The 24912-nt window shown below is 36.8% G+C and overlaps 3 protein-coding genes and 1 long non-coding RNA gene across 5 annotated transcripts in view; 3 read left to right on the forward strand and 1 right to left on the reverse strand.

Moving 5' to 3' along the window:
• Positions 1–281: 281 nt before the first annotated feature.
• Positions 282–24912, reverse strand: part of LOC136238543 (uncharacterized) — a 28953-nt gene continuing 4322 nt past the window's right edge. Inside the window, exons 2-18 of one of the 2 annotated variants that reach the window (XM_066029090.1) lie at positions 24535–24816; positions 21291–21587; positions 18629–18991; positions 18208–18561; positions 13045–13182; positions 12948–12998; positions 12823–12894; positions 12288–12359; positions 12203–12241; positions 11886–12152; positions 7583–7864; positions 7492–7536; positions 6917–6991; positions 6526–6714; positions 4672–4752; positions 3661–3705; positions 282–709 (exon numbers count right to left, since the gene is read on the reverse strand). In XM_066029090.1, coding sequence (XP_065885162.1) covers positions 423–709; positions 3661–3705; positions 4672–4752; positions 6526–6714; positions 6917–6991; positions 7492–7536; positions 7583–7864; positions 11886–12152; positions 12203–12241; positions 12288–12359; positions 12823–12894; positions 12948–12998; positions 13045–13182; positions 18208–18561; positions 18629–18991; positions 21291–21587; positions 24535–24816 — 2939 coding nt within the window. In that variant the 3' untranslated portion in view covers positions 282–422. The remainder of the gene's footprint in view (positions 710–3660; positions 3706–4671; positions 4753–6525; positions 6715–6916; positions 6992–7491; positions 7537–7582; positions 7865–11885; positions 12153–12202; positions 12242–12287; positions 12360–12822; positions 12895–12947; positions 12999–13044; positions 13183–18207; positions 18562–18628; positions 18992–21290; positions 21588–24534; positions 24817–24912) is intronic. The other variant, XM_066029091.1, reaches the window with a different exon arrangement.
• On the forward strand, positions 8225–9642 carry LOC136239200 (NADH-ubiquinone oxidoreductase chain 4-like). Its single transcript, XM_066029927.1, is given in 2 exon segments — positions 8225–8282; positions 8921–9642. Coding segments are annotated over 2 exon segments (780 nt in total).
• Positions 13499–14744, forward strand: LOC136238979 (uncharacterized). The gene is made up of 6 exons (XM_066029701.1): positions 13499–13799; positions 13851–14036; positions 14089–14156; positions 14206–14359; positions 14407–14475; positions 14539–14744. Exons 1-5 carry the CDS (start codon positions 13765–13767, stop codon positions 14441–14443), a joined length of 480 nt encoding a protein of 159 aa, XP_065885773.1. The 5' UTR covers positions 13499–13764; the 3' UTR covers positions 14444–14475; positions 14539–14744.
• LOC136238980 (uncharacterized) lies at positions 15109–15788 on the forward strand. Its single transcript, XR_010693305.1, has 4 exons — positions 15109–15171; positions 15228–15290; positions 15339–15401; positions 15460–15788. It is a non-coding gene; the product is annotated as an uncharacterized lncRNA (long non-coding RNA).

Raw genomic sequence — 24912 nt, forward strand, 5'->3', positions numbered from 1 at the left:
TGTCCTCTTATGGCACCATTGATTTGTACTTATGGATCTCCAATTTGCAATTTCTGTGGATCACATGCTATCTTGCATTAGAGTATAATACGCATGCTCCGAAACGACTAAATGCAAGATTAGTTATCTGTTTAAATAAAGTTTCAACAACAGTACAACATGATTGTCAACCCATCCAAAATGTATACCAGAACCAAACATAATTGATCTAGTCACTTTTATTTTCATGCTTATGGAATGCTCTGGATTTGTCATTTTCTATTGATATTTTGGGAGCAAAACTTTTCAACATTATATTTTTTGGTCTCTCTTTTCGATGAAACAAGTCACACTTATGTATGTATCAGTTACACCTCACAATAAATACTGCACTATAATTTATGTTCTCTATGTCTAAAATATAAAATTAAAATACAAACAATTTAAATGGAAGAATCAAATTTCAGTTTTTGAGCCAAACGTTCATGACGATGTTTACATAAACTTTCACAAAACTTATTAAAAACTACTTCACTATTACTCTTGATCACTTCAGTTATCACTATGGCAACCTTCTGAAAGTCTGATGCATACCCAGTAGTGGTCAGTTTGCTACGTTCTTCTCTCTCAATGAACTCAGTAAGGTCTATAGCAATCCCTGATATGACTGGCTCCAATGTGCAACATAAATCAAACTGATTCTCCCTTAGTGTCCTACTCCAATTAGCATCTGTCGCAAGAAAAACATTAGTTGATACTCACATAGTACCCAATTCAATAACAAGGCCACCTTGTTAACAGTTCCCAGGAGTATTACATGCATTGTACACCGCTTTAATTATTGCATAATATGTATTAGGAATTGAATTTCGCATGTGTCTTAATAATCTTAATACAAAAATTGGGTTCACTACGTATATTATTAAACATGCAGGGCTCAGTGTTTTATGTAAACTTCCAGAAAATGTACTTTGTGTTAACCCTTAAACCCACACAATCCAGAAAACTGGATTTGATAAAAAACGAATTGAAAATACACAATACTTTTGCCAATCTACATAGGCGGTTACAAACAAGCATATCTCATGAAGCGTTTATCTGATCACTTCGAAAAACAGATATTATTAATTGGCAAAGAGTAAGCTATCTGCCAGTATATAAACTTTCAACATACAAACAAGGAACTCACCCACTATGATGTGCTGAATCATTTTCAGTCCTTCCACGTTCGTATCGCCACTATTCTCGTCCGACAGTGACGTTATTACGTGATACCTATATATCAACTGAATCGCCATCACGTGAGGAGTAAAATGAGACCAAGCAAAAGTCGATGTGACAAAGTACGGCCAAGTTATGGCCCTTTGTACATTGTTATGTGAAGAAGGAAGACGGAGAGATAGTTCTTGTACTCTTTCAAAGTGAAGCAAGTATCTCTGGGTTGGATGAACGTGACGAAGTATGGGACCATTTAAACCAAAATTTAATGGTGAGTAAGATGGTGTATGTCATTTTTAGATAGCTTTAACAGTTTTTGTGTTATAGAGTTTAGTTTTACAAGGCATGCATGTAATCCAGTTTACTGGATTATGCGTTTTCAGTGCTTGCGTTTTATAAAACAGCTGCGGGTTTAAGGGTTAAAAGAGCCTCTGTCAAGCTTGCAAAACAGTGCCATTTCACTAAGAAATCCAAGGGCTCTTACAAAATAAAGTATGCACTTTTCAAGCTTATGCAAATTTTAACAATGCACACAGCCATTATCAAAATTTTTTAGCATTAACATCGTTGCAACAATTTCTTGGCTGCCACCTTTGATTTCACAACTTTTTTCACCCAGGCTTTTTAAGGCCGCACCATTTTTTCTAATATTATACCGATATGCATTTTTTCGCATTTACCGATACCGATTATTTGCCTATTCCTGTAACCGATATGCCGATATTCTTCAATTCTTCAGAACAGGAGAGGAGGAGCAGAAAATCACCTAAAGTTTATGTGTATAAACTGCATTTGTATATGTTAAAGCATAGCCGCGAGTGCTATATGAAAAATAAAGTTCGAGGCGCGCGGCCGAGATGCTAATAAAGCACGAGGCGAAGCCAAGTGCTTTATTAGCATCGAGGCCAAGCGCCGAGTACTTTTTTTTTCATATAGCACGAGCAAGGCTATGCTTTAAATGATTTATGGAACTTTCTAGTCGTGTAGCTTCACCATACACTAGGACTCGTAATTAACAAGCGTTGCACGAACTATTAACAGCCTGAACGCACACAAACTAGTTTAACAAAGTAACTCACACGTATTTCACCATAGTTTGGCATAGTAGACGTTCATCGCGTCTTTTGGCAGGTTTCTAATAGAACATACATAGAATGTTCTAGAACAGTCTAGTATTTCTATTGGTAGATCTATGAAATTACAAATGTTTGATTATAAGCAGATTTCAACTAGAAATTTCATTTATAAAGCAGAAATTAAGTGAGGTGATCAGCCAAGGTAGCAGTGGTTCAGTGGTTAAGGATGCAGGTGTTAGGTATGGAGGTCCCTGGTTTGAACTCTGGTAAGTTTTTTTTTGACATTTTTTGCACACTTTTTTTACCCCGCGGTGACTGCTCTATTAGAGTATGTCAATTCAATACCGTGATTTTACACTTGCTTGGTTTTTGCTTTATAACTTTGTTGCTGTAACTCTATCAAAGTATAAAAAGGCACCGCTATGATGATCAGCCTATCTACACACCAATTTTCAAGTTATTTCTATACTCGGTTGACAGAAGTTAGATCTTTTTTTATGTGAATAAATGCTCATAACTCTTTGAATATTCCTCAGATTCACAACAAACTTGGTACGTGAATCCACCATTACATGCTCTTCATTTGTGCCAAAGATCGAGGCAATCAAGTTACACGTTTGCATTTTATAGCAATTTTTGCAAAGTGTGTGAAAAGATATTGAAGCCCCTGTATGGCATAAGAAGAAAAAAATGAAGAAATTAAAACAAAACTTTGAATGCCCATATCTCGCAAATGGCTGTTGCGAATTTAATCAAATTTGCTGTGTGGCGTACCCTACCTGGGGGACAGCTATAATGCAAAAATGGTATGCTTTGGAGAAGGAGCCATGGAGCTATGTACATATGAAAAGCTGTTTTCTTTCTTCCTGTTAATATACTCACGGTGTAGTCGCCAGCTTTCTTGGCCGCACAACACACTACCGTGTGTCTTGATCTGAGTCCTAGAGAAGATTTGCTCATATTTTTATTGTGAAACAAGCACTCAAAAAATCATGTTTTTTTTGTAACATTTCCATTATGTTTAATGCATTCTACAATTAGGCTTGCACTAACACGTTGGTACAGTCAAATTTATAGAGCAGTACGTATGACGTTTATTAATGAAAGCTTTAGTACTGTTTTGCATGGTTATATCTGTTTGCCATGATAATTTGTCATGTATGACTTTTCTATTAGAGTATCTCATGCACTACAAACATTAAAAAAGTCTGAATGTATAAAATATGGCTTAAAATAAATCTATTAGTTTGTTGAAAACCTCAATAGTGAGGTCACTTCTGTACGATTGCATTAATAAGGTTTTCAGTAACAATGCTAACTCATTAATGGAGCCACTTATTTTTGCTCCAATAGTTCACTGTAATACATATTATTATGTACAACTAACCACAAAGAGGAACACTCCCAAGTGTAGGTGCAGAACTGGAACCACCTAAAAGGAAAGTTCAGTACATGAATAATGCAGCTACTATGTAGAGTTCTGTGTTCAGATAAGGTTTAACGATTTCTGTAAAAAAAATAATCCTGGAAAGGCTTAGTAGGAAACTCCACAATTATGAAATATTTTTAATGTTGTTACCATTTCATACCAATCCATATATGGTCACAAGTATCGCAGACCTATATAGCCAGAATGGCAGTTGGTCAAACCATTCAGAAATTTTGGCAGATTTTCAACAGGCATTATGTAAAGAGTAAGCCATAAGGCAGCAATTGCTTTCTGATCCGTTGGAGTCATAGAAAGGTACAAGGAACATGGTCAGGCCATTATCATCTGTGTTATGGATGAAAGGGTAGATACAAACATGGAGGGGTCTGAAGGCACCCCCATCAGAAAACTTTTATTTAGTTTTTTGACATTAATTCTGGAAACATGTTTGAGTGAAACTACCAATGCAAGCTACTAGAGGAACCTATGTGGCTGACTGCTCTATTAGAGCATTATGAACCCGACCATAACCAGATTAGCTAGACCACTTTCAACAGTTCTATCCATATTCTCTACTACACAATCATGAACTTGCCAGCCTGGAGAGTTGTGGTAGCATGAGCATGCTATTAAACAAAGTTGAATTAATGTGCTGCATGTGCACAGACAACTTGTGTGATTGTTTTTGTCTAATTAAAACTATTAGCAAGAGATGCCTGAAACTAGGTACTACCTGAAACATATATGAACTCACAAACTGGGTAGGGTAAACTTTAGTTTGGATTCAATAAAAGTTCCCCACTTAAAATTTATTATTTACAGTTCTCCATGGGCAAATTTAAACCATTAATGAAGGCCATTTGTTGACATCAGCTACTGAACAATGTAATTATTGCTCAAACGCAACAATGAAGTAATCACGGTGCATCTCTGCCCCCTATCAAGCATAAAGCAATTATGATAACTTACCAACTGTAGTACTTCCATAAGTATGGTGAACATCTACACTGACATGTTGAGCACCACCAACACCTGATGGCATCAAGGAGCCTGCAATACAACACAAAATGTATTAAAGAAGTATTTAGAAGGCTTCCTATGACACAAAACACAGCTAGTTGCCCAATAATGAGGTGGTCTTACTAATGAGGTCATGAGTATTCACTTCCACTTTATTTTTTACAACCAATTTATTTGATATGGCTTCTACAGTACTGGACAGTTTTAATAGTACAGTAGATGACATCGACCCTTGTTATCTGTACCCTCGTTTATCCGAGATTGTAAATGACTATTCCAAGTATTTGAGTATAGGTTATGTTCTATTAGAGTATATCAACAGAGTTCCGTATATAAATGTATGTACTTCAGTTATCCAAACAATTCACTTATTTGAACACTGCCTGAGACACAGATATAACCAAGGTTCTACTGTACCTAAAGAGTTAGTAGACTGTAAGTATGTATGTGTATGTAGCTGGTGCAAAGGACTGCTACGTCACTGTAAAGTGCTAATAATAATAATAATAATAATAATAATAATAAACCAAGTACTAAGAATAATACGAAACGCGGTTAAAATTACGTCATAAATAAATAAATAATTAATAATTAATGTTTGAGAAAACTACGAGGCCTAGAGACATGAACTAACCGGGGATAGATTCGCCTGTGAATGAAGGCACAAACGTATAATCGTCGCTCCTGTTTGTGCTGATGACTTGACCATACGTGTAATTCTATATAACGCCCAGTACCACACCCTTGCTTAATTACTTACATATTGCGCGAAGAAGATTGGCGAAGAAGATTAGTGATGCCCGTGCAGGAGAGCCAGAAGCCACTTGTGTAAACAAGAAGATTACAAGTAAGTTTTTATGTTTGTAACATCTCAAGTCTCCATGCCAGCTGCCAGTGGATTCATTCACGTAAATAAACAATACAAGAAAACATTAAACTGACATATGCCACGTTCTTTACAATAAGCTTACAGTTACATATAAAATACAAGTAAACAATTTTGTCTTGTGCAGCTGGCATGGCGAACTTTCTTTGTGTTGGTGTCAGGCAATTCAATACGTGCTTAATCTTTTTTGCCTTCACCTGGCGTAGCTACTAGGCTCTAGTGGCTTGGCTGTCTTCCTTTATCTGGTTCATCTGGCTTGCATACGCCTACAGCATTGTGTAGCTATCTCCTGAAAGTTGTGTATGCATAACTATAGTGTGTCACCCATCACTGTGCCATTGCTACATCACTGATGAACCTTACTTAGCTCTAGTTGATGTTGATATGCATTGCTGTATATTGACTAATAATTTTTATCTGCATGGTGATGTTGCCTATAATGTATTGCTGCATACAATACTGCAATAATGTATAGTTCTCTCCTGTATGTTTTGTATACATATACTTTGTACACATCACTGTGCCATTTATACCACACCAATGATGTACTGGCACTTAGCTACTGGTGGCCTTTAGTTACGATGCCACTATTGTGTTATATCTGTCACTACTGTGACATATTGAGTTGATTTGGGGATAATGCATTCACTACCTAATAGCCTCACCGGGGGGCTGTCACGTTGGTGTATGTGCTTGGTTGTATGTGACGCGGTCCTAGTAATAATAATAATAATAAATAAATAAATAAATACACTCCTGTTCATACTAACTAAGTGCACTTGTAGCTTTAAGTTTTATAATACATAAATAAAACAAACACCAACCTCATGAAATAGGCTAATTATCAGTATACATTTCATGTAACAAGTTAAGGTACTACCACTAAGACTACATTACTAACACTTGGTATGACTGACCTGGTCTGTATCTCTTAGCTAGCATAGCACACAAGGATGCATTCATTTTCTTCTCAAACAGTTGAATGACCTTCTTATTGCGACGATTTGGTGACATTTCCACGTCAATTATTTCATTGATTTCTCTTTTATCCACTGACACTGTCCCCCTAACTGCTTCTAAAAGTGTGTATGAGTCCACCACCCAACCTATAATGGATTACACTAATTATTTAACAAGATGTATTTTAAACTACAATACAGTGACCCCAGTGCTCTCAGGCAAGGCTAAAATTGCCCAGATAAGTGAAGCACACTCATACAATCCCAATAGAACATACACTATGCTAACAGCACATATGTACATGGTCAGTTTGTATCATAATATCATCACCAATACATACAAACTTACCATTTATTTTAGGCCTAACAGGTATGATGTATAGTTTAGTTAAGATCACAAACATGTCCAGTTGTGGGTACTTTCCTATAAAGAACATACGATAGACTCTGGTATTTGCTTATCAAACTATATCATTTGTGTAATTAACTATACTTGTTAAGCACATGTGCTTATAAATGACAGCTGGAAGCTTCTGCTGGAGATTGTTATCTGTGTCTGTCACCATACATTTTCCAAGCAATTTGAATACAACTAATTAATAAAATAATTATTTTGATTAAGTTGAGGAAAATGGCAGCTACTAATATTACAGGCAGTGATACTTGTTAGATACATGCCTGGTAAAAGCATTGATTGTACTGTGACATTCCTGGTTTGTTTTTTATGATTTTCTGCTTCCATTCTATGTAGTATCAGCTTACACCATGCAGTGATTTCCACCATATGAACACTGTAGACTATGATTATTAAGTACACATGGTCACATATTACCTGTTAAGTGCACATGGTATAACTTGGGACTAGTACACTAGACACTTATACGTATGTATACATGTGTGACAACAACACAATTTGATGATTACGTTGCTTAACTTCATCCCAATGAGCTGGCTCAAAATCAACAATTTCTGTTAAAAAGCATTTTAAAAATGATGACAAATTTTGAACAAGTACCTGGTAAAATTGTTTTGATAAAAATGGCACAATTTTTCCTACCAACTGCCTCAGACTCCATCACTTCAAGTATGTGCTTCCAGGTTGGGTGTTGGCAACACTTCAGATAATTTTGAAATACTGTTGTGCATAATTCAACCACTGGAGGCTCATTGTTAATGGCTCTCATTTCCACTTCTAATCCAACTGCTATTGTACACCAATCCGGTGCTACCATGTCAACCACAAACCGGCACAACTGAAACTCCATCGGTTTCAGCTGTAACAACTCCTCTTGGATGACTAAAACAACATCATTACAAGTGTCCACAATGTGTCAAATGAACTGGACAACTTCTATGTCTTCAAGGATTTAAAAACCTGAGGTGACGTCAATAATTACCGAGGTGCAGCTGAGGTAATTATTGACATCACCAATGTTTTTTTTTTAAATCCTCAAAGACACCTATTACGAGTAGAGTCAGTATAGAGAGTTCTCATTGTAAACACTGAGGGCATTTCAGTGATCAAAAGATGTGAGGTGATGCAAGCCATGGAGCACAAATAGAGGTTTGTAAAATCGATAAAAGGGCATTATAGATACGTGTGAATGGCAGTGAATGTGAATAGCCAGTGACAGCATGGCTGTCTAGGTGCTTTAAGATGGGGAAGGCCACTAGGAACTCATCTATTATGCCGGGAATAATTTCGGGAATAATAGGTAGTGGAAAGAATTAGGGAATATTCCAGAATAATCGGATGAGTTCTAGGAATAATTAGTGCAAAATTATAAGTTTTTCTTGTAGTGTGATGCAAATTTGTTTTAAAAACACCACTGAAACAGTGCAAGCATAAAAACAGTTGAAAAGATTGAAATACTCTAATAGAGCAGTCACTTTTACTCTAATAGAGCAGTCAAGTTCGAGTCCATAATTCTTCACTTATGTAAAACTAAAACTAATATGCTTTCTTTTGCACAAATTCCAGGTATAATTTTGGGAATAACAGATCAATTTAAAAAGAATTTCCAGAAAGAATAATTGGAAGATTAAAATGCATAACAGACTCCTGCCTAAAGGCCACAAACTGAATTAATGGCTTTTTTGATTAACCAGCTACCATGATGGTCTAGCTAATCCCTACTGAGCTATATAGCCACATAATGGTGTATCTGAGTGTAATTTACAATCCCTTCATTTCAGCGGCGGAGGAAGTAGCTGATATGAGGGGGGGCTGGGCTGACCCAGACTTATTTCTATTATTTATTTATTACTTTATTTACTTATTTCTATTATTTATTTCTATTATTTATTTATATGAGGGGGGGCTGGGCTGACCCAGACTTGGTTATTGGGTGAGAAATAAGTGTAGGACCAGAGTCGGGGAAAATTGGACCCTTTGTGTTTGGAATAGATTATGTGTCTTATTTGTTTTTTATTTTAGTATCTTTTTTAACAATAATTTGTATTTTAGTAAGTTGGCGGAGTATTAGGACGTTTGTGAGAGAATTTGTAATATGTTTATTTGTTGTGGAAGGGTTATTATTTGGTGCATTTTCTTGTTTTAATTTATTGTTGTTTTTTGTATTTTTTGAGGGTGTATTAATTCCAATGTTTCTTATAATAGGGATATGGGGATCAAGAGAGGAAAAGGTAAGAGCGGCATTTTATTTCTTTTTTTTTACATTTTTTGGTTCTGTATTTTTATTAATAGGGATATTTTGAATATATTCGGTTGTGGGGTCTTTGGATTATTTTTATTTGGAGTCTTATGGATTGGGATTTAAAGATCAATGTATATTATTTATTTTATTTTTTTTATGTTTTGCAGTTAAAATACCTTTGTTTCCATTTCATATATGATTACCGCAGGCACATGTAGAGGCACCGGTTGCAGGTTCGGTGCTTTTAGCTGGAGTGTTATTGAAATTGGGGGGATATGGGATAGTACGATTTTTATTAAAGTTATTTCCTTTGGCCTCTCTTTATTTTTCACCGGTGTTATTGGTTTTGGGCCTTTTGGGGGTTATTTGGGGCGGGTTTATTACTTGCCGGCAAGTGGATTTTAAACGAACCAACTGACAACTGCTGACCCAACTGCTGAGGGGGGGCTAGCTGGTAAGGTGAGACCAAAAAAAAAAAAAAAAGGTCACAACCAACTGACAAGAGCTTTCCACCTCACCAGCTACCATTTCTAGCTGATAAACAACATAAAAATCCTTACATAGCTCGCTACACACTGAATACTTTATTAGAGTGACTGCTCTATTAGAGTATCTCGATCTTTATCACGGTTTTCAGCCCCACTCCAAGAAAGATAATTTCGGTGTGATATCATTCTGAGGGGGGGCTAAGCCCCCCCTCAGCAGACCAAGGGGGGGCTTTAGCCCCCTAGCCCCCCCCCCCCCCCCCCCCCCCCCTTTCCGCCGCCTATGCTTCATTTCCTTTACTGTTTACTGATGTGCTAAATACTAATTGTCCACAAGGGGCTAATTGCATAACTGTGGGCCACATTATGCAACTATTGAGTCAGGTGTCTTACTAGTAAGACACCTGATACCAGGTTTCTTTGTAAATAAGAGACCTGCATACATCAAAGGAAATGCTGAATGCCATTACTTAATTATACTTGTAATATCTAGCTCCCTGTAATACAGAAGTACTGTATAATAGAGGTTTGCACATTTTCACAAAAATATAATTGACCAGAAACCAACCTCATAATACCTACATGATACTTTGTAGTATTGATGAGGTATAATCAAGCCCAAAAATACCTTCACTGCAACCCAAAATGCTACCAATAAGTTGCTACAAAATTTTAATATTTTTATTTAGTGGAATTTTCTGCTAACTGACTGACTGACAAACTAATTTACTGATGCCTTCAGACTAGTGTAACTCGACAACAGCTAAGGTTATGAGCTTGAGTTTTTTCACTACTAGATGTTGCTTCAGCTCAACAGTTGTCTTTTGGCATAAATGCAATGTACGCATCATGAGCTTACCATTTCTTTTTGATAGTGCAAGGCGTCAATTTGTGGTAATGCATTATGGCTTTCCTGAGGCTGTAGTGACTAACTAATATGTTTATCATTCAAAATTCTGCTTGTGCAACAAAGAAATTGCTAAAAGCGTTAATATTTTTACTTGTGCAACAAAGAAATGTTCATATTTTTGCTTGTGCTCTATAAACCCTGTAGTAAACTTACAGGCAGTTGAGTTTTACTGTAGGGTATATGCGAATGTGGTGCCATAGGTTAAAATAGTTTCTGAACTCGTTGTGAACAGCTTTCCTGTTATGCAGGGGCAGATCCAGTTCAAAGGGTTACATGGAACCTCCCTTTTGGAAGAGCTTCTTACTTGAGATACTCTAATAGAACAGTCAAGATCGAGATACTTTAATAGAGCAGTCACAGTATTCTTCAGAAGAACACTACAGTGTAGCAAGCTACGTACATAGTTATAAATAAGGAGATATAGTTGGTGAGAGGCAGCTATTGTTAACAGGCAATGATTTATTTTCTTGGTCTTCGACTTACAGCTAGGCTGAAGTTGCAATACCAGAGTGGAATCCCCTTTTAAAAGAGTCTGGTACTGTTATGCTGTATGAGTGTTTCAAATTCAAACCACAAATAACGCTCAGACTTACATATCTTTATAGTCTTGACAGAGCCTTGAGTCTACTCTTCAATCTTGGACATTCCCTTTGACTTAAAGGGATACACAATTTCTGGTAGCCTATAACTGTTACACTAGACTGTCATTATTTAATTGAAGCGGTTTGTTAGAGTTACACTTCCTTAACAATGAAATACATAGTGGTAATTAATGAATTATGTACATGGAATAACAAAATGCATTAATATCCAAAACAAAATTGAATAACACCATAGCTGTAATCAATACTAGCATTAAGTGCTTGTGCACCTGGTTTGTAAAATAATTCAACAACAATTTGTTAGTGTTAGTATAACAGCATTTAGACTCTTGGAGAAACTTGGTACTGTTGTACGACTCTCAAATTGAAAGGTACGTGCCCACCACAGACAATTTTCTTTATTGTAATATTACATTTAGAATATTAGGGTATTTGAATGTTCTATTAGAGTATATCAATATTTTACATGCCCAATTCCTATAATTTCAGCATGATCTCATTCTGAGATGAGGGCTTCCTCTCAAACAACTAAGGGGAGGGTTTCAGCCTCCTGGCGTTTAGTCTCTCACTTTCCACAGCCTATCCCATGGTATTATACAAACTATCAAGACACTGAGGAGTATATCTTACAATTTTCAGTCATACAGTGTACATAGTATCATACCATTGTCTGATAGTTTCCTCACTACTTGATCTGATAGTCGCTGGTCATCCACTTGAGGACAACGAAGTACAACTACTAAATCATGCCATGTACATCGACTAGATTTCAACCATTCCTTCAGCATCACTTCAAATCCTTGTTTGCCCACTGGTAACTGATCTATCACTTCTTGTGGTAGTTCCAGTTTGTATGCTAGTGGTTGTAGCTTATCTTCACTAATCTGACTGATCACATGATCACTCAGTGCCTGCATGTGTGGTCTAGCATCTGTAATGTGTACACTAACAAGTTAACATGTGAGGGAGGGTGTTGCTAACCTAATGGATTATGTTCCTCCACAGACAATTGTTCAAATCCTATTTAACAAGTATACATTAGTAATAAGTCAGAACAGTACAGTACCATTTGTTCTACAAGAGCAGCTTGTACCAGTTCGGGATCCTTGAGATGTGTTACCATCAAATGTATCAGGTTCTGTAAATGTGTACACACGTGTTAGATGATCAAAATTGTATGCACACTACAATTTTCCTATTGAGTGTGTATATTGAATGCACACATACAGTCACTAAGGAGATATCTAGCTTTGTACCATCAGAAAACATAATTGTGACAGGATTTGCAAAAGAGTACCTTTTTACACATACCAGTAAATGATCAACTTGCTATCAGTATCAAATGCAGCCAGATATTGTAGCCACACTCATGGGAAATGTGATGCAATTATTTCTCATGATTAAAAGTTTCACTTCAAAGTTCAAAAAGAAAAAAACTGGTCAAACTTTGAATTTGTGTACCTTTTTGCAAATCTGGTTACAATTGATAGTTTATTTAAGACAGAGTCATTGTTATTCCTTCATCCTGACTAGTACAACAATCATGGACACTGGTAATATTATGTGTATATGTATTACACACACACACAACATGTTCATACCAATTGCTAGAACACCCTTAATAACATTTTTAAGAGATTTATGAGACGTGTCACTACCACTCTTGTCAGATTCTAGTGTAATAGTTGTACAAACATTTCAGCCATCACAAGCATACATTTTATACCTTGTAGTGGAGAAGTTAGTGGACGTCTCTCTCCATCATCATCATCCTCTCCTATCAGATCAAACACTCTAACTGCAAAATTTGATGGTATTGATACCTTTAATTCTCTGGTATGATGGTCCAGTGTGTTTTTTGTAAATGAATGATATAATGATGGTTGGTAAAATGATCAATGCTGCCACTAATACTGCAGCCCCTGCATATAGAGCAGTAGTTAGTGCTGTTCCTAAACCACCTAGGAAAAAGATGATATTAACAGCAAAACAGGTTGATGCTGTGCGACTTCTAGAAAATTCAGGCACCTTAAATATAAATTATGTATTTATTAGCTTTGCTTATGGTTTGTAAGTTATAGTTAAAGCATTTCTGCACGTGTGTATGGATAATGCAGTACAAAGGGTTGTTTCAAGATGCTAATACAGTACGAGATGAAGCTGAGTGGTGTATTTGCCTCAAGACACCCCCCAAGTGCTGTATTTTTCATATGTCACGCAAGCATAGGAATACGTTAGCGTTGAGCTGAATCCTGGGTTGTTGATTAAGAAGCCATACAAGATCAAAGGCTTTAAACATGATGTTCATGACGCATTTATTTGTAAGCTCGTGTTACAGGCGCGCACTTAATTGTCGAAAATATGGCGTCCAGTGTGGAATCAGTGAGTGCGGAGTGAAACCCTCTTGGAAAGAGGTTAAACAGCCAAACAAAGTTTCTACTCATGAAGCTATGGAACTACTTTGAACAAGAAGCGGATAAGTCTAAAGTTTCCGTCAATGTGAAGCAAAGAATCTCACCTGAAGGCCACTGGTGTTAAAGGATATGGGATTCAAGCATAGAACGATTAATGACAAGAGGTTAGCATTGTACCAGTTTGTGTGTTTTAATTTTAGTACACATATATACAGGGTATACTATGAGCAGCCCCGCATAGTCCATCAGCGTCATAAACATTTGAGACGAATGAGGTGCAACAGAACTGAAGGAAAACCAGTGGTGTGCTTGGATGAGACTTGGGCCAATGCACATGATGGAAAGTCCAGAGCCTGGGTAGAGGCTGATAAGACTACTGGACAGATTATAGGAGGAGTCAAGTTGGTTAAATAGCTTTCAAAATTCTGCTTGTTTAACCTAATTTATACATAGCAAGTTATCAGGTAAAGGAGAGCGCCTTATTATCTTACATGCTGGAGGCAAAGATGGATGGGTTCCCGGTAATTTTCTATGATGTGAAGTATCCAGTAAACACAGTCGTTCTTTCAGGTTGTGATTGGGTTTTTAAAGCCAAGAAAGGATCTGCAGCTGATTACCATCAAGAAATGAATGCAGAGAATTTTGAAAGATGGTTTCAAGAAAAGTTACTTCCAGCATTACCAGCCAATTGTCTGATTGTAATGGACAATGCCAGTTACCACAGGTAGGTGTTACATTTGTCAACTGTAAACATTACTGTGTTAACTGCAGTCGCCACTTGGAGGAGCAACTAAAGCAAAAGTGGTGAAAAGCACAGCTGAAAGAGTGGTTAGATAAGAAACGTAAGGCAGTGTGTACATACTGTCACTGTTTCAGTATGTGACTGTACGATGATTCACAGGTACGTATAGCATATCCAGAAAGTTCACTGAAGAGAGATCAGTGGGAAATCATCAAATGAGCAAAAACTCCTCCAAGATACGCTATAGATGAGATAGCTGGAAGTAAAGGTATGTTAAGTGTATACATTGTGGCTCTGAAATTTTTCTGGTATGGCTTTTTTCTGGTATACTGTTGTGATTCCAGTTCTTTCGGCTAACATAATAATAGGCCATGAAGTAGTCAGATTACCAGTTGTACACTGAACTGAATCCTATTGAGATAGCCTGGAGTCAGTGAAGGGACACGTAAAGCGGAACAAGAGGTATATCAACGTTATTATGGACATTGTTATAGTTTGGCATCTGTTCAGGTTTACTTTGACTGAAGATAAGGAACTGGTTTATCAAGGATTTGAAGCTGTTACATCTGAGAGGAGGCAATCTTTGATAAAGCACGTTCAAGAAGAAGTCGAAGATCATTACTGGGAACAGGATGGACTTCATCAGGAACTTCTAGAACGATTCCTCATTCACGTCAGCAGTGATAGTAGCGATAGCTAGTGAAGATGGTGATGGTGGTGATGGTGGTATTAATGACTCCTCCACCACCAGCAACAGTGAGTCTGAGTCTTCTTCTGAGCCTACTTCATCTGATGTAAGACTGTTTGATATTTACAGTACTAGTGTTACAACTTGTATGTTGTTCCCCAGGAGTCATCGGATGGCTGGGATTGAACTCTGCAAAGTACATGAAAAAAACAAAACAGATGAAGTGTAAGTGCATGCACTTTCAAAGTTATTGTTGCTTTATTATGCTTGCAGAAGGTAAACATACCAGACATTGTGTATATTGATCAGTACAGGAGTGTTTAGAAGTCACTAAAGGTATCATGGGTCCAAATTCATACAAACAGTATTTAATTTGGTGAAACTTTTTGTACAGTTCTGTGGGAAAGTGACTTCGAGAACCAGGTGCTGATTTGAAACGGCTTGTATGGCATGTGCACAAAGTGATGGGAAAAGGATTAAAGTGACAAACTGACTAGATGGGAATAGGAGAGAATAAGCAGCTGTGTGGTAAATGTGAAGTTAAAAACATGTTGTTTGTCTCACTTGCAGGTACACCTATGCTGGATAAAAGTACTTGAGCTGTTATAATTTGGGTTTTTCCTCTTAATGGCTGAAAGAGGTTTTTCCCCTGAAGATAAGTGGGCCACTTATCCAGTGGCCCCAGCTCTTCTACTCATGCAACTCTGTTTTACACACACAAAAACTGTTTTATTTTTTTTGCAAAAGTGTATTACATAACGGATGGTGAAATCATGCATGTTGAGGGCGGGGGTGTGATGTCTGGCTTTGCCACAAACATGTGTCAACATGAACATCAAAAGGCTGTGCTTTAGGGGCTTCTCCATTGAAAATGTATGGCAAAACTTTACAGTGTCATAACTAGAGTGTCTTACATTCGAATGAAGCGCTTTTAATATATTTTTAGTGGAATGAGAAGCGCTATGTATCAAGCAATACAGGAGGCCCGTGCGATGTAGCAATTGTAAGTCAGGCCCGTACCCAGGGGGGTTCGGTTGAACCCCCTATTTTAACTGGAAATTTTATTTTTACTGTAAAATGATCTTTTCAACTGTAATCTGTGTTCTAGCATTCATTATTGTAAGCGTTCGAGCGTTAATCGGATGGCTGCAGGTTCGAGGCTGCCCAGGTCCAGTCATGGATTTTTTCTTCTTTCTCCAACTTTTCAAACACACTTATAGTGCAGTTAATATAAACATCTTAGGCCTTTATAAGGCCTTCTGGTATACAGGCTCTGCCTTTACAAGGTACTTTAATCATAATCATAATTACATTCCTTCTATGGCTTACACCAGCTGAACCACATGTGGCTTCCAGGTATTAACCATAGCGCTTCGAGGTTATCTGTGTACTTAGAAACCACTTTAATGATGCATGAATACAGACATATACATATTTTCTAATAAGAGCCTGGAATGGCAATGATGAACACCAGACTGGATAGACACTGCGACTGATAGACTGTTAACTATAACAACAAGTAATCCTGGCTTGTTGCATTCAATGATATGAATTCTAAAGTGTCAAGTGTGTGAGTCTGTCAGTTTTTTTAATATTAACCTTATTATGGTTATCATCCATGTTTGGACGATGGTGAAATGTAAGGTTAGCTTATAGCTGAAATGAACAATCCTGAGCAGTCTTAGAAATGATCGAGTGTACATGCACTACAACCATATTGTAATCTCTTGTTTGTATTAGTGTGTGATGGGCCCATGTTGAGAGGTCTTTGTGTCATTACAATGAAGTTTATTTAATCAATGCATGCATTTCTGCATTTAAGCAATTTGAGGCTATTCTCAGGACATTGAATATTAAACCTTTCTCAGCGTCTGGGGGCTGCACCCCCAGACCCCCGAATCTGGGATCGCCTACCACTTCAATTTAGATCCCCCCTTTTCAAATTCCTGCGTACGGGCCTGTAAGTTATTAATTGTTTTTGAGGATTCAGCTCAACGTGAAAACATACTATAATAGTACTCAAGGTCATATTGCTCAACCAAATCACTTCAAATTTTGTTGCCCATGAACCCCTGCACTAGGAAAATTTTGCATTTTTAGACTTGCTTAGATTGCAAATTTTTTCTGGTGCATTCTCAGGTACCTGAGAATGACATGCCCTAAGGATTTCTTTTTGGGTAGTTGGAAAAGGCGGATACGGTCGGATGCGGACACGGACACAGACATTTTCAAAAAGGACTTTTACATTATATAACAGTTATTTTTCATACCTAACGCCGTTTTTACAGTAGCCTTCGCCTCCAGACCCAGGCGTTGATCTTTTCATAGCGCTTATCCATTTATAAGCGCACGTGCGAAGGATAGACTAGTACTCTAAAGACCATTATAGTGTTGTATACATGCTCTAGAAATCTAATTCAGTCACAGAGATTAATCTAGCATGTCCCAACTTAATCTCGTAGGCCAGGTCCTTGAAATCCTCAACACTTGGTATAAGCGCCTGCGCCTTATACTAAAAGGCGTAAGATTGTGGATTTGACCTGCTAAGCTAAGTTGCATGGGGCATACAAGCTAATCTCTACAACTATATAACTCTGTATTAGACTTTAGAACATGTGTACAACACCATTATGGTCTTTGGCATGCTGTGGACTGCTGGTCTAGTCCTTCGCACGTGCGCTTATAAACGGATAAGCGCTATGAAAAGATCGACGCCTGGGTCTGGAGGCGAAGACTACTGTAAAAACAGCGTTAGGTATGAAAAATAACTGTTATATAAATGTAAAAGTCCTTTTTGAAAATGTCTGTGTCCGTGTCCGCGTCCGTGTCCGCGTCCGACCGTATCCGCCTTTTCCAACTACCCTTTCTTTTTTGTATTTCAGATTGCTTTTGGTGCATTCTCAGGTACCCAAGAATGTGAGAATGTAATCTCCATATAAATGAAACCCTGAAAGACTACTTTTAGTACTAAAAGTTTTGCCTGTGTGGGTGTGGAACTGAAGACAAACAAAACACACACATTTTTTGATGAAAACAATTTCAGGAAACCAGGCGCACACCTACAGCTGGCCTGTAGTCAGGTGAGGGAACACAACTGGTTTAATAAACATACGTATAAGTGAGAAATACAAGGTTGTGTTACCTTCAACCTTCAAATCAGCTGACATATTGACTGACACAATAGCATGATCAATCCCCATACTCCTCAGTATAGTTTGATTGTAATAAGAGTAACAGGAGTAAGTGCCTTCATCACTCTTAGTGACATCTTGGAGGATTAAGGAATAAACAAAGTGTGTATCATTACCAGGCATTGTTTGGTTGGAAAAAACAGCATTAGTTGGTATATTGGAGGGATCATCATTTCTCATCCAAGCAGCATGGGTGAAGTGCTCCAGTGATGAAGCAACAAACTTACAAGTAAACTTCACTCTGTCATGTTTGTGTAGTGTTCTGCTATCAGGTCCCTTCATGATAGTGGGCCTCTTGTAAACAGCTAAATAAGTAATAGAATGAATTCAAAGGTAGGTAACCACAACTTTACTATGAAAATAACAACTCACTAAGGTAAGAAGTGTCAGAGGTGGGTTGTTCCAGGACCAACACAAGACAAGTTACAGCAGCTCCATTTAATGACATATTAGAATGGATCTTTAGTTCTGTAGTGAATCTACAACATGAATAATTGGTGCGAGGGCAATCCTGCTGTGGCTTTGCCACTTCAAAATCAGTAACGTTATCTTCATCATCAATATACACTGGATCTGTGTTAAGAAGTTTAACACTCCATACAACTGTACAATCTACTGGATTGTAATTCCCTCCAAATACACAACTAAACTCTACCACTTCTTCCTCCACTATGCTCTTGTTGACACTTTTACTGACCAATGGAACAGCAGTCCCAGGAGGGAAGCACTGTACATCTGTAACATATTTTCAATGTAATGGAAACCAAAGCATATGGTACTATCATGCTAGTAGGCAGCATAAACACTTACCATACAACAGGAAGTTTTCACAAAAGAAAACTTTTGACTAGTTTTACAAATTGGTTACATTCGTCAAATTTTATAATGCATCAAGTGCATCACAAGAGACAGTGATTTCTTGCATATCATCATCTGACATTGTGAATTTTGTCAAATTTTCCATTTGTCAATATTAATTGTATGGTACTTTATAGAGATTAACACCACTACTTTTGATTTCACAAACTTTAAAATTAAGTATTGCATTCTTGTTTATAGCTGGTTGTTCTCTTCATATCAATTCTTATTGTATTGACATGTCACAGGTGACCCTATGTATTATTTCATATTTATACAATCTGGTGCACTCCATTAGTTACAATTATACAGCCAGATTCACTTAGGCTCGTGCCAATTATACTGGCATAGTTTCTAGCAATAGATTGGCTAAAGCATTAAGCATTATTCCAAGATAATATGACAAGTTTTATTAAAATGTACAATGTGTGCACCATAAGTATCAATTTTTAAAATATGAAGACACACGTTATAAATACATTTATAAAAAATACACATAATGTCACTTTAATCAGGGGTGGTTTCTGGGGTTTCCAGAAACCCCCTCTGAAATAGCGCGCGTCCCTATGATTCATCTGGGTGATAAAAGTTACAAAGAGTTATATATATATTATGGCTTTTTCTATTGGCAAAACTTCATACTTCTGCATTTAAAATCACCTTCACAGCGTTCAAAACCATGTAGTGACCTTTTTTTCTTTTTTTTTTTTTGTTTGGTCTTCAACTTGCAGCTAGGCTGAAGTTGCAATTCCAGAGAACCTGAAACCCCGCCCCTGTTAATGTAGCGTAGCTACGTATGATATATAGTGTGGCTGTGATTGTTTTAATTATTAGAGTATTGCAGTCTCCCTGCCTATCTTGAGTGAGCTACACACTTGTTTTCTACAGCAACTGCAACTGACTGCAGCTAGATCATTAAGGGAGGTCACCATGCTCTGATAATTCAAGGATGTGGCGAAAGGTTTAGATTGCTTAAAAGTGTAAAAGGCAAACACTGAGTGGAACCAGGAAAGGCACACATGCCACAGGTGAGTGTACCATTGTGGCAGGAAATGGTGGCTCATTTGATCTCTAGCCTTGTGACTGTGGTCAGACAGGTGCAAGAAAGAATCAGGTTTTGGCAATTCTTTTTGAAAAAAATCAATAATTAGTTTTCTACAAATGTCTTTTTGCTCTTAACGCTGGATTTAAAGCTAGCAGTATTGGGTAGTTACTTTTTAAGTCATCACAATAACTTCATTACATAGGTAACACGTTATTCTTTGTAAGTAAAGTAACTTGAGTTATATTACTAGTTTTTAGATTGTATTACTTAGTTACTACAAAAGGTAATAATATTATGTAACATGTTACATAAGTGATGCCCAACACTGGAAGTTAGATGCACTAAGACTCTTCCTTAAGACACTTTTATGTTACATTTTATGATGGTTTTTAAGGCCAGCATTGTGGCAGACGCTAGGTGGAACCCTACTACTGTACAACACTATCATACTGGCTGTGCATTATTAAAATTGATTAGCAATAACATCGCTGCAGTAATTTCTCATCCATCACCATAGTTTTTAAACCAAGGTACTTTAAAAGCCTAACCCCCTTTTTACAGATTTGCTGTCAATACATGGATTTATACGTGTAATTGACTGTCAACGGCATCGCTTGTCATTTATGCAAAAATTCTAGATGGCTAAGAAATTCACAATCACTGCATTTTGCAAACAAACAGGTTATTCTATCACTTGTCTAACAACTTATGGTATATGAATCATTCCATATTAAATCAGTTGCTTTCTGGCTACCCAAATGTGAAATTGACTGTTCAAAAAGTGGTTGGCAGGGACGGTTATAGAATGTTTCTACCAACATAACTGTGGAACACAGGAGCTGTTACCTTACCTTTGTAGAGTGTATGTATGGTCCTATTTGACATTAACATATGTGGCAGACTTTGGACAGAGTGACCCATAGGAAGCTGTACATGTCCCAAAGGTGAAGGTGTGTGTATCTCAAGTCTCACATGAGGACTTGTAATCTGTGCAATGTCTCATGAGGTACCCACATGTTCATCTGTGAGGTATCACATACACACACACACACACACACACACACACACTAGCACACACACGAACACACACACACACACACACACACGCACACACACACACACACACATTACCTGGTTTCTTTATATTAAGGTTAACACTGACATCAGAATCACCACATTCATTAGATCCACTAAACACATACTCTCCACCATCATCAGAATATGATGCATTACTAAAGGTCAGTGAGCTGTAGTTTGTTTCTCCAATTGCATAGTTATGGACCATGTGACCATCAGGTAATGGAGCATGTGTCCTATGCCAGTAACTAGTTATAGAATGATTATTAACTACTGTTAGATTAACAGATCCTCCTTCCATTATGATCTCTTCCTCATTGAAGTTCTCTCTATACAAATATGGAACTGAACCTATGGACAAGAAATTCAGTTAGCTATTTATAATGCAAGAAAACAAAACAATTATTATACTGGTAAATGATGAAAGTTAAGCAGGACTAAAGTTTAGTGAACTAAAGGAAGTTCACCAATTTGTTCACTATTGTATACTGTTGCTACGTGGCAATTATGGAAACCATTCATGTATACTAACATACATACCTCATGTTTAAGTTTCAACATTTATGTATGGTAACAACCTAGCTGTCAACAGGTTGCTAGGGAAATGGTCTTAGTGACAAGAATGGCCACCTCTCTTTTAAAATCAACCCCTGCAATAATAATAAAATAGTCACATCATTTTAGAATATCTTGATCTTTTATGCTACAATTTTATGATTGTTAGTAATTGCCTTTAGCAGATGTGATTTGCTGTATTTCAGGAGTCACTCCTACAGAATACTAGATGAAGAAACAAAGAATTGCTAGAAAGAATAATATGGAGCCTTAAATGTGCATTAGGTGGAACCCTAGAAGCTGCCTGGATATCTTAGACAGGATGTTAGGAGAAACAAGCTTAAGTATAGACAAACTGTGAAGTTAGCCTATAGTGATGTTGAGTGCTTGATAGTTAAATTAAAGCAAATGAATAAAACAACACAACTTTATGAACTAGTGGTGGCACGATTCATATGATGTGATGAGGTATCTACCAATATCCAGTTATTGTTTGGTTGGCAACTAATTCCTAGAAATTGGGATTAAAACCAACAAGTGATCATGAAATCATGTTAAGGTATATTATCTATGGTGAAACGAAAGCCAATAGCAATGATATAAATTTATTCACTATTCAGTAACACAATAGAGCAGTAATCACAACTTGGTGAATATCAAATGATTAAAATCACATGATAATCACATGATTGTGTTGGTGCTCACATACACAGTATATCAAATAAGAATCTCTACCATTACATCATTGCCCATCACCCATAATGCAGCAATTACTTTTTCTGTATATCAGATGTATTTCATTATTGACCAACATTTACTATAACATGTTAATGGATATCTGGCAAAACCTTGTCTTTAATAATCAAATGTAGTTGGTAGTTTTAGCTACACCACAAGATTTCCCTATAGTTATGTGGTCAGACAACTGTCTCACTATGTGAGTCACTTATAAATGAATATTGTATGGAGATTCTAGGAATTTACAAAGGGTTTCCAGTTGTAGTAGGTCGTTAGAAGATGTCAAAGGGGTTATTCCCTAGACATTGATAGTTTTACCATATTTAAACAATACTTTTATGTTACTAATAATTGTTATCATCTACACTTCATCGGATTTGGACTGACAATGAGAGTGCTCCTATAGTATGCACCAATTTTAGGTTTTACTTGTCAACAAAGAGAAATTATTTTTTTACAAAAATAATTTAAAGGATTAATATTTGATGTGACTATACTGCAAGCGAAGGTTTGAGCAAAATCAATTTAAAGATGCACATTTACACGCTAATTATTTATAAGTAATTTTAGGTAAGCAGTTAATACCATAAAGAATTGAAGATATACAACAGAAGGAATTACTCTAATAGAACACACAAGATAAACACACAGACAAATGAACAATCACCCAAATACTATCAAATGTGCTACTATATGTATACTTTTCCAACAGTCTGTATGCTGTGAAGCAATATCAGGATGCTACAAACTTAAAAAAAATTAAGTTTGAAAAAATATGCACCAGAAAGGTATTTAAACAGCAACAGTTGTGTCACTAGTGGGCACTACAGTAACTGCAACAAGAGGAAAAGTTGTCATAGGCAGGAATTGAACCATGGACCTTTGGGTTAAGAGTTCTATGGTTATTTGTGGATTTGACAGGAATGTAGTTTCTACACCAACACCTTCAATATTCTGTAGATAATGAACAAAAGCATGTAGCAATTTGTAACAACAAACGTGGAATTGCCAGATGATGAGTTCTTAATTTTGTTAAAGTCTTGTGTTGATACATGCTTTGGTTGCCAAGTTAGCAGTATCATGAAGAATGTAATTCAGACAGACAGACATACAGCTTTTTATAATTAGTGAATCACTTAACAGGGCTATATACTCAGAGACTTTTTGGGGTATGGGCAAAATACGCAAGTTGAGATTTCATAATATTATTGTGGGTGAAGTACATAGTATATACAGGTACACTGACTACAGCTTCAGGGCCCAGCATCTATAAAAATGTAATGCTTAAAATCTGTAACTAACTTCCAGCTATTTTGCAAAAGTGTAAGATATACTGAATTATTACAGTTACATTAATGAAATATTACGAACGTAACAAAATACTACATAGTTAGCTATTATATCAAGTTTCCATGGTTACAGGAAATCCCTTGGAACTTGTATCCTATTACAACATTGAGAATTTCTGTGGACTTACAATCAGAGATTCATCATTGTGTATTTTACACCTAATCTTTAGCAATGGTTTCTCAACATCAATATTTAGTTTCTGAACAATAATTTGAGTATATATACTCTAATGAAACACAATAAAGTATATGAAACACAGAAAAAATTGGTGAGATACTTTGTGACTGTTGATTTAGAATCGCCATTAGCTCTATTAGAATATCTTGATATTAGTGTATTTTACCAATCAACTGGACTAACTGCAATTGATCACATATATAGCTACACCACTGCAAAACCTATAGGAGATGTAGCAGTGGTGTGTAAGGGAGTTTGAGTTTAAACCAATGCCCCATTACATAACCCACCTGGCCATTATTATTCCAGTGACATACATAAATAACCTGCACCTATTTTGGTTAGCCAGACCAAGTTTGATTGCTAAAACTGGTCTAAGTATCTGGGTTTCAATTTTTATTGCAGCCCATGGATGATATACCAATTAAAGTTATTGTCCACATATTATTCATATGATATACTATAGTGTTCCCCTCACCATTACTGAGTATAGAGATGGTACTGTCTCCTGTACGATCATCACTAGTAACAGTACAAGTATAGTTGACAACGTGATCACTAGCAGTCACTAAGATATCACTATTAATCCAGTTTGACTGGTCCATACTAGAGGTCCACTGGTAGGATGGGTGAGTGATGATAACACCAGCATGACATTTGAGCTGGACTGATTGATTATTACACAACAAATCTGAAGTGATATTAGTTGTGATGGTCACTTTTATGTGACGGGAAGCTTGTGATGACGAGTGTGGCAATGCTATAGGAAAATGTTATAGTACAGTTCATAAGTGATCGTCATTACAGAAATGCAGTGATGGTTACTATTTAAAAATAGCATGTGGTTATGGTTAGT

Source organism: Dysidea avara, chromosome 11 (genome assembly GCF_963678975.1).
Source record: "Dysidea avara chromosome 11, odDysAvar1.4, whole genome shotgun sequence".
Lineage (NCBI taxonomy): Eukaryota > Metazoa > Porifera > Demospongiae > Dictyoceratida > Dysideidae > Dysidea > Dysidea avara.